The 16,948-nt window shown below is 44.5% G+C and overlaps 1 protein-coding gene across 4 annotated transcripts in view; it reads left to right on the forward strand.

The window, feature by feature from the left end:
* LOC121539680 (protein FAM184A) overlaps window positions 1–16,948 on the forward strand; it is a 129,965-nt gene that overhangs the window by 55,388 nt on the left and 57,629 nt on the right. For all 4 annotated transcript variants that reach the window (XM_041848353.2, XM_041848352.2, XM_041848354.2 and 1 more), the window contains exons 10-11: window positions 7,921–8,133; window positions 13,707–13,860. In XM_041848353.2, the coding sequence (XP_041704287.1) occupies window positions 7,921–8,133; window positions 13,707–13,860 (367 nt within the window). The remainder of the gene's footprint in view (window positions 1–7,920; window positions 8,134–13,706; window positions 13,861–16,948) is intronic.

Genomic DNA, 16,948 nt, shown 5'->3' on the forward strand with positions numbered 1-16,948 from the left:
CCAAGACCGTTAATAAAATCCTTGTTTTGGTTGAACCTGGTCTCCTTGCACTACTTGAGCAATCCCGCTGAAAGCTGTGTAGCCTCGCGTGACGTCACAGATGGTGGAGAATACGGGCACGCTCAAGCGTTAATAGTGCATGTCAGAGGAGGATACCGAAGGTTTGATCACCCAGTTTTCCAAGTTGGCCGTAGGCTCCCCGCCCGACTGAAATGGAGGACATATTGAAAGCCCTTGTTGCTGGCCAGCACGCCCAGATGCAAGCAAACGTGGCTCTCTTGGAGGAGCAAAAGAAAGCCAACCTTCTGAAGGCAGAGGAATTGCAGTTGCAGAGACAGAGGGTTGTCCAAAATACCCGCCCAATAAAGGCAAGTGACTTTATATCTAAGATGGGAGCTACCGATGACATTGAGGCATACCTGCATGCATTTGAGGCCACGGCCACTAGGGAAGCCTGGCCCAAGCAACAGTGGGTTGGTCTGTTAGCCCCCTTTCTAACCGGGGAATCGCTGAATGCTGTCCGGGACCTGGGCCCTGACCAGGTTACTGACTATGATGCCCTGAAGTCTGAGATCCTCAGCAGATATGGACTCACAAAGTTTGGTATGGCCCAGCGCTTTCACAGTTGGACCTTCCAACCAGACCAACCTCCTCGGGCGCAGATGCATGAACTTGTCCGAATCGCAAGGAAATGGCTGGATCCGCAGAGGAATACAGCGGCGGTGGTGGAGGCCGTTGTGGTGGATCGTTACCTACGCGCCCTGCCTTATGAGGCAAAACGGTTCATCAGTCAACAGGCCTTGACCACGGCTGATCTGACCGTGGAAGCTGTGGAAAAGTACCAGGCCACAGCGGAGATGCTGAATGCGTCCCGAAAAAGACCCCAGGAGGGCGGCCCCACCACAAATGGGAAGAACCCGTCCAAAGGACCCCAAGGTCTCGAACCCAGCCACGTCAGGACTTATCCCGGCTCCAGGGGAGCCAGAAACCAGGCGGGTCCAAGAAGAGTACACCAGGAGGGGGGAAACTCGACAGTGTTACCGGTGTGGGGAGATGGGACATATCTCCTGGCAGTGTGGGAAACCAGCCGATGAACCTATGCCCACTGCGGAGTCCTCCAGCTCAGCACCCACACACCGTTTTGCCTCGCTCTTGGGAGTCGTAGATGGCGGCCCAGATCGACCCCCCACCTGCCCGGTAACTGTGAATCACCATGATGTGGAGGCCTTACTGGATTCTGGTAGCCGGGCCACCCTGGTGCGTAAGGATTTGGTGGGCCCAACGTGTCTGACCCCGGGGAAAGTCCTCCCAGTTTCCTGTGTCCATGGGGACACCAGAGAATACCCCATTACTGAACTTACAATGACCAGCACACGGGGAACCATACACACGACGGCGGGGGTGGTTGATTCCCTCCCCGTCCCTGTCCTAATTGGACGAGACTGCCCAGCCTTTTACCCACTCTGGAGAGAGTCTCAGGAGAGGATAACCCGAGTACCTCGGAAACGGAGAGGCAAGACTCATCCTGGGAAGGCTCCGGTGCAATCCTCCGAGTTACTCACTCCCGCCCGGGCTCGGATAGGGATGGCAGGTGCCCAGACCGACACAGAGACGGAGCTACAGAATCTGGACAAAGAACTGTCTGGTCTGAAGGGGACCGCTGAGAGGTATCGTTTGTTAAAGCAACAGTTAGACATGAAGACAGAAGAGTTAGATATCCTCCAGGCTAAACTCCAACAGAGCTCCTTCCCTAAGCAACAGGAGGAGCTGGAGAGGCTGCGCAGGACCATCGAGGAGTGTGAGGAGACCCTGCGCAGTAGTAAGGAGGTTCAGAAGAAGGCAGAGGAGAAGTACAAGGTGTTGGAGAACAAGATGAAGAATGCGGAGGCAGAGAGAGAGAAGGAACTGAAAGCTGCTCAACAGAAGCTAAACTCTGCTAAAACCAAGGCTGATGCGTTCAGTAAGAAACTCAAGGAGAGACAACAGGAGGCTGAGTCCCTGGTCCTAGAGTTGGAGGAGTTGAAGAGAGAGCAGTCTGGCAAGCACCGCGGCAATGCGGACGCCCTCTCCCGGCGTGATGCCTTCTTCGCTGCCTTTACCCGACGAGGACGTCGGTCCCGAGGAGGGGGATGTGTGATGTCACGAGAGGCTGTGTCCTGGAGGGACGTTACATCCCCTGAGGTGGCTGCAAACCCAGACAGCTATGGCTCCATCTGCTGGTATGGTCGGGAACTCCACCCCTCTATGGCCAATCTTCCCACGCAGCTGAAACAAATGAGGAGCTGATGAGCTGAAGGTTTGGGAAGGGAAGAGACACAGTCTCCAACCTGGGCTCTCTGGAGGACAAGAGTGCTGCACGTCCACTTCCATGAGGAATATAAGGATTTGGAGATACTTACCTTTGGGAAATACTCACCTTTGGATATATGCACCTGTGGAAATACGTGTGGGACATTTGGAAGGACGTTTTGCTGGGTTGGCCACTCGCTGCAACGTGGAAGACAGTAAGACTGGGGAAAAGTTATTTGAGCGAGGGAGAGTTATGATTTTGGATGTGGAAGAGACATCCCTGAACTGTTAACCCTTAAGAGCCACCAGAGAACAGTATTGTGTTATACTTTCGTTAGTTTCCCAAGACCGTTAATAAAATCCTTGTTTTGGTTGAACCTGGTCTCCTTGCACTACTTGAGCAATCCCGCTGAAAGCTGTGTAGCCTCTCGTGACATCACAGTATGTATGTATGTATGTATGTATGTATATATATATATATATACTGCTCAAAAAAATACAGGGAACACTAAAATAACACATCCTAGATCTGAATGAATGAAATAATCTTATTAAATACTTTTTTCTTTACATAGTTGAATGTGCTGACAACAAAATCACACAAGAATTATCAATGGAAATCAAATTTATCAACCCATGGAGGTCTGGATTTGGAGTCACCCTCAAAATTAAAGTGGAAAACCACACTACAGGCTGATCCAACTTTGATGTAATGTCCTTAAAACAAGTCAAAATGAGGCTCAGTAGTGTGTGTGGCCTCCACGTGCCTGTATGACCTCCCTACAATGCCTGGGCATGCTCCTGATGAGGTGGCGGATGGTCTCCTGAGGGATCTCCTCCCAGACCTGGACTAAAGCATCCGCCAACTCCTGGACAGTCTGTGGTGCAACGTGGCGTTGGTGGATGGAGCGAGACATGATGTCCCAGATGTGCTCAATTGGATTCAGGTCTGGGGAACGGGCGGTCCATAGCATCAATGCCTTCCTCTTGCAGGAACTGCTGACACACTCCAGCCACATGAGGTCTAGCATTGTCTTGCATTAGGAGGAACCCAGGGCCAACCGCACCAGCATATGGTCTCACAAGGGTTCTGAGGATCTCATCTCGGTACCTAATGGCAGTCAGGCTACCTCTGGCGAGCACATGGAGGGCTGTGCGGCCCCCCAAAGAAATGCCACCCCACACCATGACTGACCCTTCGCCAAACCGGTCATGCTGGAGGATGTTGCAGGTAGCAGAGCGTTCTCCACAGCGTCTCCAGACTCTGTCACGTCTGTCACATGCTCAGTGTGAACCTGCTTTCATCTGTGAAGAGCACAGGGAGCCAGTGGCGAATTTGCCAATCTTGTTGTTCTCTGGCAAATGCCAAACGTCCTGCACGGTGTTGGGCTGTAAGCACAACCCCCACCTGTGGACGTCGGGCCCTCATTCCACCCTCATGGAGTCTGTTTCAGACCGTTTGAGCAGACACATGCACATTTGTGGCCTGCTGGAGGTCATTTTGCAGGGCTCTGGCAGTGCTCCTCCTGCTCCTCCTTGCACAAAGGCGGAGGTAGCAGTCCTGCTGCTGGGTTGTTGCCCTCCTACGGCCTCCTCCACGTCTCCTGATGTACTGGCCTGTCTCCTGGTAGCGCCTCCATGCTCTGGAACTACGCTGACAGACACAGCAAACCTTCTTGCCACAGCTCGCATTGATGTGCCATCCTGGATGAGCTGCACTACCTGAGCCACTTGTGTGGGTTGTAGACTCCGTCTCATGCTACCACTAGAGTGAAAGCACCGCCAGCATTCAAAAGTGACCAAAACATCAGCCAGGAAGCATAGGAACTGAGAAGTGGTCTGTGGTCAACAGCTGCAAAACCAGTCCTTTATTGGGGGTGTCTTGCTAATTGCCTATAATTTCCACCTGTTGTCTATTCCATTTGCACAACAGCATGTGAAATTTATTGTCAATCAGTGTTGCTTCCTAAGTGGACAGTTTGATTTCACAGAAGTGTGATTGACTTGGAGTTGCATTGTGTTGTTTAAGTGTTCCCTTTATTTTTTTGAGCACTGTGTATATATATATATATATATATATATATATATATATATATATATATATACAGTGGGGAAAAAAAGTATTTAGTCAGCCACCAATTGTGCAAGTTCTCCCACTTAAAAAGATGAGAGAGGTCTGTAATTTTATCATAGGTACACGTCAACTATGACAGACAAATTGAGAAAAAAAAATTCCAGAAAATCACATTATAGGATTTTTTATGAATTTATTTGCAAATTATGGTGGAAAATAAGTATTTGGTCGCCTACAAACAAGCAAGATTTCTGGCTCTCACAGACCTGTAACTTCTTCTTTAAGAGGCTCCTCTGTCCTCCACTCGTTAACTGTATTAATGGCACCTGTTTGAACTTGGTATCAGTATAAAAGACACCTGTCCACAACCTCAAACAGTCACACTCCAAACTCCACTATGGCCAAGACCAAAGAGCTGTCAAAGGACACCAGAAACAAAATTGTAGACCTGCATCAGGCTGGGAAGACTGAATCTGCAATAGGTAAGCAGCTTGGTTTGAAGAAATCAACTGTGGGAGCAATTATTAGGAAATGGAAGACATACAAGGCTGATAATCTCCCTCGATCTGGGGCTCCACGCAAGATCTCACCCCGTGGGGTCAAAATGATCACAAGAACGGTGAGCAAAAATCCCAGAACCACACGGGGGGACCTAGTGAATGACCTGCAGAGAGCTGGGACCAAAGTAACAAAGCCTACCATCAGTAACACACTACGCCGCCAGGGACTCAAATCCTGCAGTGGCAGACGTGTCCCCCTGCTTAAGCCAGTACATGTCCAGGCCCGTCTGAAGTTTGCTAGAGTGCATTTGGATGATCCAGAAGATGATTGGGAGAATGTCATATGGTCAGATGAAACCAAAATATAACTTTTTGGTAAAAACTCAACTCGTCGTGTTTGGAGGACAAAGAATGCTGAGTTGCATCAAAAGAACACCATACCTACTGTGAAGCATGGGGGTGGAAACATCATGCTTTGGGGCTGTTTTTCTGCAAAGGGACCAGGACGACTGATCCGTGTAAAGGAAAGAATGAATGGGGCCATGTATCGTGAGATTTTGAGTGAAAACCTCCTTCCATCAGCAAGGGCATTGAAGATGAAACGTGGCTGGGTCTTTCAGCATGACAATGATCCCAAACACACCGCCCGGGCAACGAAGGAGTGGCTTCATAAGAAGCATTTCAAGGTCCTGGAGTGGCCTAGCCAGTCTCCAGATCTCAACCCCATAGAAAATCTTTGGAGGGAGTTGAAAGTCCGTGTTGCCCAGCGACAGCCCCAAAACATCACTGCTCTAGAGGAGATCTGCATGGAGGAATGGGCCAAAATACCAGCAACAGTGTGTGAAAACCATGTGAAGACTTACAGAAAACGTTTGACCTGTGTCATTGCAAACAAAGGGTATATAACAAAGTATTGAGTTACTTTTGTTATTGACCAAATACTTATTTTCCACCATAATTTGCTAATAAATTCATAAAAAATCCTACAGTGTGATTTTCTGGATTATTTTTTCTCATTTTGTCTGTCATAGTTGACGTACCTATGATGAAAATTACAGGCCTCTCTCATCTTTTTAAGTGGGAGAACTTGCACAATTGGTGGCTGACTAAATACTTTTTTTCCACACTGTATATATATATTATTCCCGTCCTAGGTAGATCTTTAAGATGACTTTGTAATGAAAAGCACTATACAAATATAATTATTTTTATTATTATTATTGTTATTTGTTTTATTTTATTATTATTACACTGCAGGTTGAAAAATTAAGACAAAGTGCACATTGATCATGGGTGTGTCCCAAATGGCACCCTATTCCCTATATACAGTGGGGAGAACAAGTATTTGATATACTGCCGATTTTGCAGGTTTTCCTACTTACAAAGCATGTAGAGGTCTGTAATTCTTATCATAGGTACACTTCAACTGTGAGAGACGGAATCTAAAACAAAAATCCAGAAAATCACATTGTATGATTTTTAAGTAATTCATTTGCATTTTATTGCATGACATAAGTATTTGATACATCAGAAAAGCAGAACTTAATATTTGGTACAGAAACCTTTGTTTGCAATTACAGAGATCATACGTTTCCTGTAGGTGTTGACCAGGTTTGCACACACTGCAGCAGGGATTTTGGCCCACTCCTCCATACAGACATTCTCCAGATCCTTCAGGTTTCGGGGTTGTCGCTGGGCAATACGGACTTTCAGCTCCCTCCAAAGATTTTCTATTGGGTTCAGGTTTGGAGATTGGCTAGGCCACTCCAGGACGTTGAGATGCTTCTTACGGAGCCACTCCTTAGTTGCCCTGGCTGTGTGTTTCGGGTCGTTGTCATGCTGGAAGACCCAGCCACGACCCATCTTCAATGCTCTTACTGAGGGAAGGAGGTTGTTGGCCAAGATCTCGCGATACATGGCCCTATCCATCCTCCCCTCAATACAGTGCAGTCGTCCTGTCCCCTTTGCAGAAAAGCATCCCCAAAGAATGATGTTTCCACCTCCATGCTTCACGGTTGGGATGGTGTTCTTGGGGTTGTACTCATCCTTCATCTTCCTCCAAATACGGCGAGTGGAGTTTAGACCAAAAAGCTCTATTTTTGTCTCATCAGACCACATGACCTTCTCCCATTCCTCCTCTGGATCATCCAGATGGTCATTGGCAAACTTCAGACGGGCCTGGACATGCGCTGGCTTGAGCAGGGGGACCTTGCGTGCGCTGCAGGATTTTAATCCATGACGGCGTAGTGTGTTACTAATGCTTTTGTTTGAGACTGTGGTCCCAGCTCTCTTCAGGTCATTGACCAGGTCCTGCCATGTAGTTCTGGGCTGATCCCTCACCTTCCTCATGATCATTTGATGCCCCACGACGTGAGATCTTGCATGGAGCCCCAGACCGAGGGTGATTGACCGTCATCTTGAACTTCTTCCATTTTCTAATAATTGCGCCAACAGTTGTTGCCTTCTCACCAAGCTGCTTGCCTATTGTCCTGTAGCCCATCCCAGCCTTGTGCAGGTCTACAATTTTATCCCTGATGTCGTTACACAGCTCTCTGGTCTTGGCCATTGTGGAGAGGTTGGAGTCTGTTTGATTGAGTGTGTGAACAGGTGTCTTTTATACAGGTAACGAGTTCAAACAGGTGCAGTTAATACAGGTAATGGTGGAGAACAGGAGGGCTTCTTAAAGAAAAACTAACAGGTCTGTGAGAGCCGGAATTCTTACTGGTTGGTAGGTGATCAAATACTTATGTCATGCAATAAAATGCAAATTAATTACTTAAAAGTCATACAATGTGATTTTCTGAATTTTAGTTTTAGATTCCGTCTCTCACAGTCGAAGTGTACCTATGATAAAAATGACAGACCTCTACATGCTTTGTAAGTAGGAAAACCTGCAAAATCGGCAGTGTATCAAATTCTTGTTCTCCCCACTGTAGTGAACTACCTTTGACCAGGGCCCATAGTAGTGCAAAAAGTAGTGCACTGCAAAGGGAATAGCGTGCCATTAGGGGGACACACAATATAACATACCCCTCCCTCTCATCCCTCTCTCTCTAGATCTCGCTGCTGAAGCAGAGTCTGGAGCTGCAGCTTTCCCAGTCCCAGGGCGCGCTGCAGCAGCTGCAGGCCCAGTTCAGCCAGGAGAGAGAGCACCTTAGCCAGCAGCTCCAGGAGCTGCAGCTGGAGCACCAGCGCAGGGAGCACCGGCTGCAGGAGGCCCAACGCTGTGCCCTGGGCACAGTGGAAGACGCCCGCCAGCACCAGCTCAGGGTGAGGGAATAATACACACACACACCTCACATATATAGTGTATAGATAGTACAGTGCCATCAGAAAGTATTCATACCCCTTGACTTATTCCACATTTTGATGTGTTACAGCCTGATTTCAAAATTGATTCAATATTTTATTTTATCTCAACCATACCCCGTGTAAAAATCTTATTTTGCTAATTTATAGAAAATGAAATACAGAAATATCTCATTTACATAAGTATTCATATCCCTGAGTCAATACATGTTAGAATCAACGTTGGCAGTGATTACAGCTGCGAGTCTTTCTGGATAAGTCTCTAAGAGCTTTGCACACCTGGATTGTACAATATTGGCACATTATTCTTTTAAAAATTATTCTGTCAAGTTGGTTGTTGATTGCCATTTTCAAGTCTTGCCATAGATTTTCAAGCCGATTTAAAGTCAAAACTGTAAATAGGCCACTCAGGAACATCAATGTCATCTTGGTAAGCAACTCCAGTGTATATTTGGCCTTATGTTTTAGGCTATTGTCCTTCTGAAAGGTGAATTTATCTCCCAGTATCTGTTGGAAAGCAGACGGAGACAGGTTTTTCTCTATGATTTTGCCTGTGTTTTGCTCTGTTCCGTTTCTTTTTATCCTAAAAACAACTCCCTAGTCCTTGCTGATGACAAGCATACCCATAACATGATGCAGCCACCACCATGCTTGAACATATGATGAGTGGTACTCAGTGATGTGTTGTGTTGGATTTGTCCCAAACATAACACTTTGTATTCAGGACATGAAGTTAATTTCTTAGCCACATTTTTTGCAGTTTTACTTTAGTTCCTAATTGCAAACAGGATGCATGTTTTGGAATATTTTTGTTCTGTACAGGCTTCCTTCTTTTCACTCTGTCATTTAGGTTAGTATTATGGACTAACTACAATGTTGTTGATCCATCCTCAGTTTTCTCCTATCACAGACAATAAACTATGTAACTGTTTTAAAGTCACCATTGGTCTCATGGTGAAATCCCAGATCGGTTTCCTTCCTCTCCGGCAACTGTAGTGACTGGATGTATTGATACACCATCCAAAGTGTAATTAATAACTTCACCATGCTCAAAGGGATATTCAATGTCTGCTTTTTTTTTACCCATCTACCAATAGGCCCCCTTCTTTGCGATGCATTGGAAAACCTCACTGGTCTTTGTGGTTGAATCTGTGTTTGAATTTCACTGCTTGACTGAGGAATCTTACAGATAATTGTATGTTTGGGGTACAGAGATGAGGTTGTCATTCAAAAATCATGTTAAACACTATTATTCCATGCATTTTTACTCCTGAACTTATATAGGCTTTCCATAACAAATGGGTTGAATAGTTATTGACTCAAGATATTTCAGATTTTAATTTTTAATTAATTGGTAAACATTTCTAAAAACATTATTCCACTTATTGGGTATTGTGTGTAGGCCAGTGACAAAAAATCTAAATTGTAATAAATGTTTTAGTCAAGGGGTGTGAATACTTTCTGAAGGCATTGTAGATACTTTATACCCCATACACCTTACTCATTCACCATTGTTTCGCCAATAGCTTTTGTGATATAAGACAGCATGTACTATTTACCATCACCTACCAGTTCACTACTCTGTGTCTCCATATCCCATCAGATATATAAATGTTTTACATTTTAGTCATTTAGCAGAAATGCTTATCCAGAGCGACTTACAGTAGTGAGTGCATACATTTTCATTATTTTAGTTGTTGTTGTTGTTGTACTGGTCCCCCATGGGAATCAAACCCACAACCCTGGCGTTGCAAGCGCCATGCTCTACCAACTGAGCTACACGGGAGAGATACAGTATGTTACTGTCAATCATCTGTCATTGTCACTGTCTGTCTCACTCTCCCTCTTTATCTCCCTCCCTCACTCTCTCCCCTCCCTTTTTATCTGCCTCTCTACAGTATATACACTCAGTGGCCAGTTTATTAGGAACACCACCCCATTCATGAAAAACATCGCCTAGTCTGACAAATCCCAGTTCCTGTTGCGTCATGCTGATGGAAGGGTCAGCATTTAGCGTAATCAGCATGAGTCCATGGCTCCATCTTGCCTGGTGTCAACGGTACAGGCTGGTGGCGATGGTATAATGGTGTGGGGAATGTTATGTCCCTTGAAACCATTTGAGCATCGTTTGAATGCTACACCTTGTAGAATCCTAGCCCTGAAGAATTCAGTTCTGGAGGCAAAAGGGGGTTCGACCCGGTACTAGATGGGTGTACCTAATAAACCGGCCACTGAGTGTATATCTCTTCTCTTTCTTACACCTTTCCATTTCCTCCAGCTGGCTCCTCCCTCTCTTTTTCTGCCCCTCTCTTCACCTAATTTATCCTTACCCCTGCTCCCTTTCCTTTCTTCCTCTCACCACCCTTCCTCGCTGCCTCCCTCCATTAGTCCCTGTCCAGTTGGATTCATTCCCATTCCCACCCTTGTGTCCATGTCACCATCTGGATGTGTCCTCTGACCTCAAACCTCAGGCACCAAACCACAGAGCAGTGAGTCCACTGCTGCTGCTACCAGACCTGCTGATGTAATTGCAAATAATCCCAATTTAAAACCACTGCTGAATTGTTGCCCATTATATGAATGTGGGCTTCTTCAAGAAAGACTTCAGGCTCTAAAGAAAAATCATGGAGCTGCAGGTATAGTAATTGAAATTCAAGTATGCATCAAAGCAGTGTTTATACTGTAGTGGGAGACAAAAGGAAGTTAGTCTGCATAAGCATTCAGATAATACTCTATCTTTGCCCAGTAAGGATATTGTTTTTGTCGGAAACCCAGTTACTAACTTCGATTGAATTGGGACCTTAATAACACTACTGGCCTCTTACCTAACATTTCAATCTATTTCATTTGTGAATACAGTGCAGTATACTGTATCTACCAGCACCTGTTTCCGAAGGCCAAATTCGTTGCAATTGTAAAGAGAGTACAGTACCAGTAAAAGGTTTGGACACACCTACTCATACTCTTTATTTTTACTATTTTCTACATTGTAGAATTATTATATATATATTTTTTAATAGTATAATAGTGAAGACATCAAAACTATGAAATAACACACATGTAGTAACCCAAAACCTGTTAAACATATCAAAATATATGTTATATTTGAGATTCTTCAAAGTAGCCACCCTTTGCGTTGATGAAAGCTTTGCACACTCTTGGTATTCTCTCAACCAGTTTCATGAGGTAGTCACCTGGAAAGCATTTCAATTAACAGGTGTGCCTTCTTAAAAGTTAGAATAATTTATTTCCTTCTTAATGCGTTTGAGCCAATCAGTTGTGTTGTGACAAGGTAGGGGTGGTATACAGAAGATAGCCCTATTTGGTAGAAGACGAAGTCCATATTATGGCAAGAACAGCTCAAATCAGCAAAGAGAAAGGACAGTCCATCATTACTTTAAGACATGAAGTTCAGTCAATCCGGAACATTTCTATAACTTTGAACGTTTCTTCAAGTGCAGTCACAAAAACCTCCAAGCGCTATGATGAAACTGGCTCTCATGAGGACCGCCACAGGAGAGGAAGACACAGAGTTACCTCTGCTGCAGATGATAAGTTCATTAGAGTTACCAGCCTCAGAAATTGCAGCCCAAATAAATGCTTCACAGAGTTCAACATCAGCTGTTCAGAGGAGACTGCGTGAATCAGGCCTTAATATTCGAAATTGCTGCAAAGAAACCACTACTAAAGAATACCAATAATAAGAAGAGACTTGCTTGGGTCAAGAAACACAAGCAATGGACATTAGGCTGGTGGAAATCTGTCCTTTGGTCTGATGAGTCCAAATTTGAGATTATTGGTTCCAACCGCCATCTCTTTGTGAGACGCAGAGTAGGTGAACGGGTGATCTCTGCATGTGGTTCCCACCGGGAAGCATGGAGGAGGAGGTGTGATGGTGTGGGGGTGCACTGTGTTAACAAACCTCCAAACGAGCTTCAATGCCATACAACAATCCTTCAGTAGCCTCCAACTGCTCTTAAACACTAGTAAAACTAAATGCATGCTTTTCAATCGAACGCTGCTGGCACCCGCCCACCCGACTAGAATCACCACTCTCGACGGGTCTGACCTAGAGTATGTGGACAACTACAAATACCTAGGTGTCTGGTTAGACTGTAAACTCAACTTCCAGACTCACATAAAGAATCTCCAATCCAAAGTTAAATCTAGAATCGGCTTCCTATTTCGCAACAAAGCCTCCTTCACTCATGCTGCCAAACATGCCCTCGTAAAACTGACTATCCTACCGATCCTTGACTTGGCGATGTCATTTACAAAATATCCTCCAACACTCTACTCAGCAAATTGGATGTAGTCTATCACAGTGCCATCCGTTTTGTCTCCAAAGCCCCATACACTACCCACCACTGTGACCTGTACGCTCTTGTTGGCTGGTCCTCACTACATGTTCGTCGTCAAACCCACTGGCTCCAGGCCATCTATAAATCACTGCTAGGCAAATCCCGCCTTATCTTAGCTCATTGGTCACCATAGCAGCACCCACCCGTAGTCTGCGCTCCAGCAGGTATATCTCACTGGTCATTCCCAAAGCCAACACCTCCTTTGGCCGCCATTCCTTCCAGTTCTCTGCTGCCAATGACTGGAGCGAATTGCAAAAATCTCTGAAGCTGGAGACTCTTATCTCCCTCAATAACTTTAAGCATCAGTTGTCAGAGCACCTTACCGATCACTGCACCTGTACACAGCCCATCTGAAATTAGCCCACCCAACTACCTCATCCCTATATTGTTATTTATTTTGCTCATTTGCACCCCAGTATCTCTATTTGCACATAATCTCTTGCACATCTAGCATTCAAGTGTTAATACTATTGTAATTATTCTGCACTATAGCCTATTTATTGCCTTACCTCCATAACTTGCTACATTTGCACACACTGTATATATATTTTCTGTTGTATTTCTGACTTTATGTTTTTTACCCCATATGTAACTCTGTGTTGTTGTTTTATTGCACTACTATGCTTTATCTTGGCCAGGTCGCAGTTGTAAATGAGAACCTGTTCTCAACTGGCTTACCTGGTTAAATAAAGGTGAAATAAATAAAAAAATAAACACTGTCAGTGATTTATTTAGAATTCAAGCCACACTAACGGCGCAAAAAGGATTATATCGGATATCGCAATATTTGGAGAAGCATATCATAGAAGAGGTCTCCCCAAATATCACCCAACCCTAGTGTGTATGTGTGCCTATTATACGGGTGTGCCGATCTGGCAAACTGTCAAGGCAAAGGGTGGCTACTTTGAAGAATCTCAAATATAAAATATGTTTTGATTTGTTTAACACTTTTTTTGGTTACTGCACGATTCCATGTGTTATTTCATGGTTTTGATGTCTTCACAATTTTTCTACAATGTAAAAATAAAGAAAAACCCTAGGTGTGTCTAAACTTTTGACTGGTACTGTAATTTTAGGTAATGTACTGTATATGTTGCTACCATTTGTACAATGATTTGTTGAATGATTAAACACAATCTCTGTGTGTGTGTGTGTTTGTGGGGGGTGGTCTAGGCTTTGGAGGAGCGTTTGAAGCAGGAGCAGAGGGAGGAGGTGCTGGCGCTGAAGGATGTCCACAGACGCACACTGGACATCCTCAGACAGCAGTCAGAACAGGAGCTGCAGACGTTGCGCTTTGAATTGGAGGACGAAGGCAAGGCCATGCTGGGTAAGAGTCTCACACACTGGACTATTTTCTTTTCACTCTTCACATATTTTTTGTTTATTGGATAGGATAGAGGTAGAGGTAGAACCCATGCTGCAGTGGTATATGTGATCCGGAGGCAACAGCTTAAACCGCTAGAAAACCCTAAGCCACCACACTGGACTATTCTATCACAAAAGCCACCTTTTGAAAGAACACACACACAAACACACACTCCAAAGCTCTTTTTAATGAACCAAGGCATAATATTCAAAGCGATAATGTATGTCGAGTGAGCGATACCTAGTTATAAATGTGTAACAGTTTGGCCTGATATTGGCTACACTGTCTAGCTACTTGAGCAGTGTAGACTGTATCACGGTGCCATCTAAATGGTTACTACCAATATTACATGTTTTTTCTCTTGTAGGCTGCTATCCTACTCGAAATAAAGTCAAGTGGGATGGAACAAATTGGAGATGGTGACCAAATCTAGATGGTGACCAATACTATAAGTTATTTCTCCCTTGCCCATCGAAATAAACATAACTTTCTTTCACAAGTTTTAACTAGCCTCTCACGTGTGAATACGGCTCTGATTGGCCGCCCCCATCACGCTCATGAATGATGTCATTACTGGTTAAAGAGAGAGTGCGCATTTTTATCAAATAAGCTACTTCTATGCAAAATTTGAAATTGTGTTTTTTACATTGGATAAAAGCAGAGCTACAAAATGGTATAGCATACACTGCATTTGAGGAACAATGGGAAAGTATTTCTGCTTTGAAAGTTGATCAACTTGAAACCTCACTTTTGAGAAAATGGCCTTTAAATGTTTTGGTACCTACCGGAGAGCCCTTCTTTGTCTACACCCATTCAGCATCGTTCACACCCTCTTAAGCTTTAGCCACACCCATCTCTTTAAGGGTTGATCCGAGCGTTCTGTCCTAACAACAGCAGTCAAGCACCCAAGCTAACTGGCTAATGTTGACTAGCTTGCTAGCTACTTCCTGACACAAATGAGAGAACCGCTCACTGACCATTTTACTTGCCCTAGCAGAGCTGGTTAGGCTGTTTTGATGTTATCCAGCGCGTTGGTGACTGCAACTGGTTACTTGCATAGTGGAGTCTTTTGTTAAGACATGTAGCTAGCTAGCTAGGTAAACAATGAACCATAATCCCAACTCATGACGTTACTACCCTGCATGAATCTGCAGGTAGCTAACCAACAAGGTTCAATGATAGCTAGCTAACATTAGGCTATAACTAGCAAAGCAAATGGCTCTGAGATACAAATAATAAGATCATACACATAACGTTAGCTAGCGAGTCAGCCAACTAACGTTAGCTAGCTAGCTAACAGTACACTTTAACATGAAATGAAAACGACTTTCTGTCAAAATTAGAATCGTGTAATCTCTGAAAATGTAGCTAGCTAGACTATCTTACCCGTATACATCATGTTTGGAAGCTTCTCCCTGTCACGGATGCCATGGTTGCCCTTAGTTTGAAGATGTAGAAAATGTTTTCTCCATCTCCTTAGCTATCATACTCTAATTCCGCTGATTTGAAAACTCGGTCCTCCAGAAAGTGGAGAGCAATACTTATGCAGTTCTACTAAGCTATATATTTGTTAAAAAAAAGAAGCAGTGTTAGACAGGTATTACGGCTCAGGCTAAGACCTAGATGCAGACACAGGAGTCGGATAGTACGAGTCTCAGAGTTTATTATAGTACAAGGGGCAGGCAAAAGGTAAGTCCAGGCAGGCAAAGAGTCGTAATCCAAATCAGAGTCAGGCAGGTACAGGACGGCAGGCAGGATCAGGACAGGCAGAAAGGTCAGAACTGGGAAGACTGGGAAAAGCAAAAACTAGCGCACAGGAAACACGGGAACATGCTGGTAGGCCTTGAAGGGACAAGATGAACTGGCAACAGACAAACAGAAAACACAGGCATAAATACACAGGAGATAATGGGGACAAATGGGAGACAACTGGTGGGGGGTGGAGACAAGCACAGGACAGGTGAAACAGATCAGGGTGTGACAACAGGATTACCTACACATACTGACCAGCTCAAATAAACAGAAGCATGCTATATGGCAGACCAATCCGAACTCCTCTCTCGCCATGTCCAGTGGTAGCAAAAATGGTTATAACATCTACAGAAGTGACAGGAATGCCAATGGAGGAGGTATTGGTGTTATATTCAGAATCATAATCCTGTAAAGCTTAGGATCTCATGTCAAATGTTGTTGAAGTAATTTGGCTACAGGTTCACCTGCCTCACCTAAAGCCTATTCTTGTGGGAAGTTGCTATAGACCACCAAGTGCTAACAGTCAGTATCTGGAGAATATGTGTGAAATGCTTGATAATGTATGTGATATCAACAGAGATGTATATTTTCTGGGTGACCTAAATATTGACTGGTTTTCATCAAGCTGACCACTCAAGAAAAAGCCTCTAACTGTAACCAGTACCTGCAACCTGGTTCAGGTTATCAGTCAACCTACCAGGGTATTTACAAACAGAACAGGAACTAAATCATCCACTTGTATTAAACACGTCTTTACCTCAGGATAACATGAAAACAGCCTAACCAGCTCTGCTAGGGTGAGTAAAATGGTCAGTGGGGTGTTCTCTCATTAAATGAGAGAACACCCCACTGGCTGTTTTAATGTTATCCAGAGCATTGGTGACTGTAACTGTGCTACTGGCAACAATTTAATTAAGTTTTTTTGCCGACGTTTACTGACACCGGCCATATTCAACGGGTGTTGTGCGTTCGTAAATTCATCAGTTATACTGTGCTCTGGCATACTCAGACTGAATTTACGAACGTTAAGCTGTTTTGATGTTATCCAGAGCGTTGGTGACTGCAACTGGTTACTTGCATAGTGGAGTCTTTTGTTAAGACATGTAACTAGCTAGCTAGGTAAACAATGAACCATAATCCCAACTCATGATGTTACTACCCTGCATGAATCTGCAGGTACAGTGGGGAAAAAAAGTATTTAGTCAGCCACCAATTGTGCAAGTTCTCCCACTTAAAAAGATGAGAGAGGCCTGTCATTTTCATCATAGGTACACATCAACTATGACAGTCAAATTGA

The sequence above is a fragment of the Coregonus clupeaformis genome, unplaced genomic scaffold (assembly GCF_020615455.1).
Source record: "Coregonus clupeaformis isolate EN_2021a unplaced genomic scaffold, ASM2061545v1 scaf0307, whole genome shotgun sequence".
Classification (NCBI taxonomy): domain Eukaryota; kingdom Metazoa; phylum Chordata; class Actinopteri; order Salmoniformes; family Salmonidae; genus Coregonus; species Coregonus clupeaformis.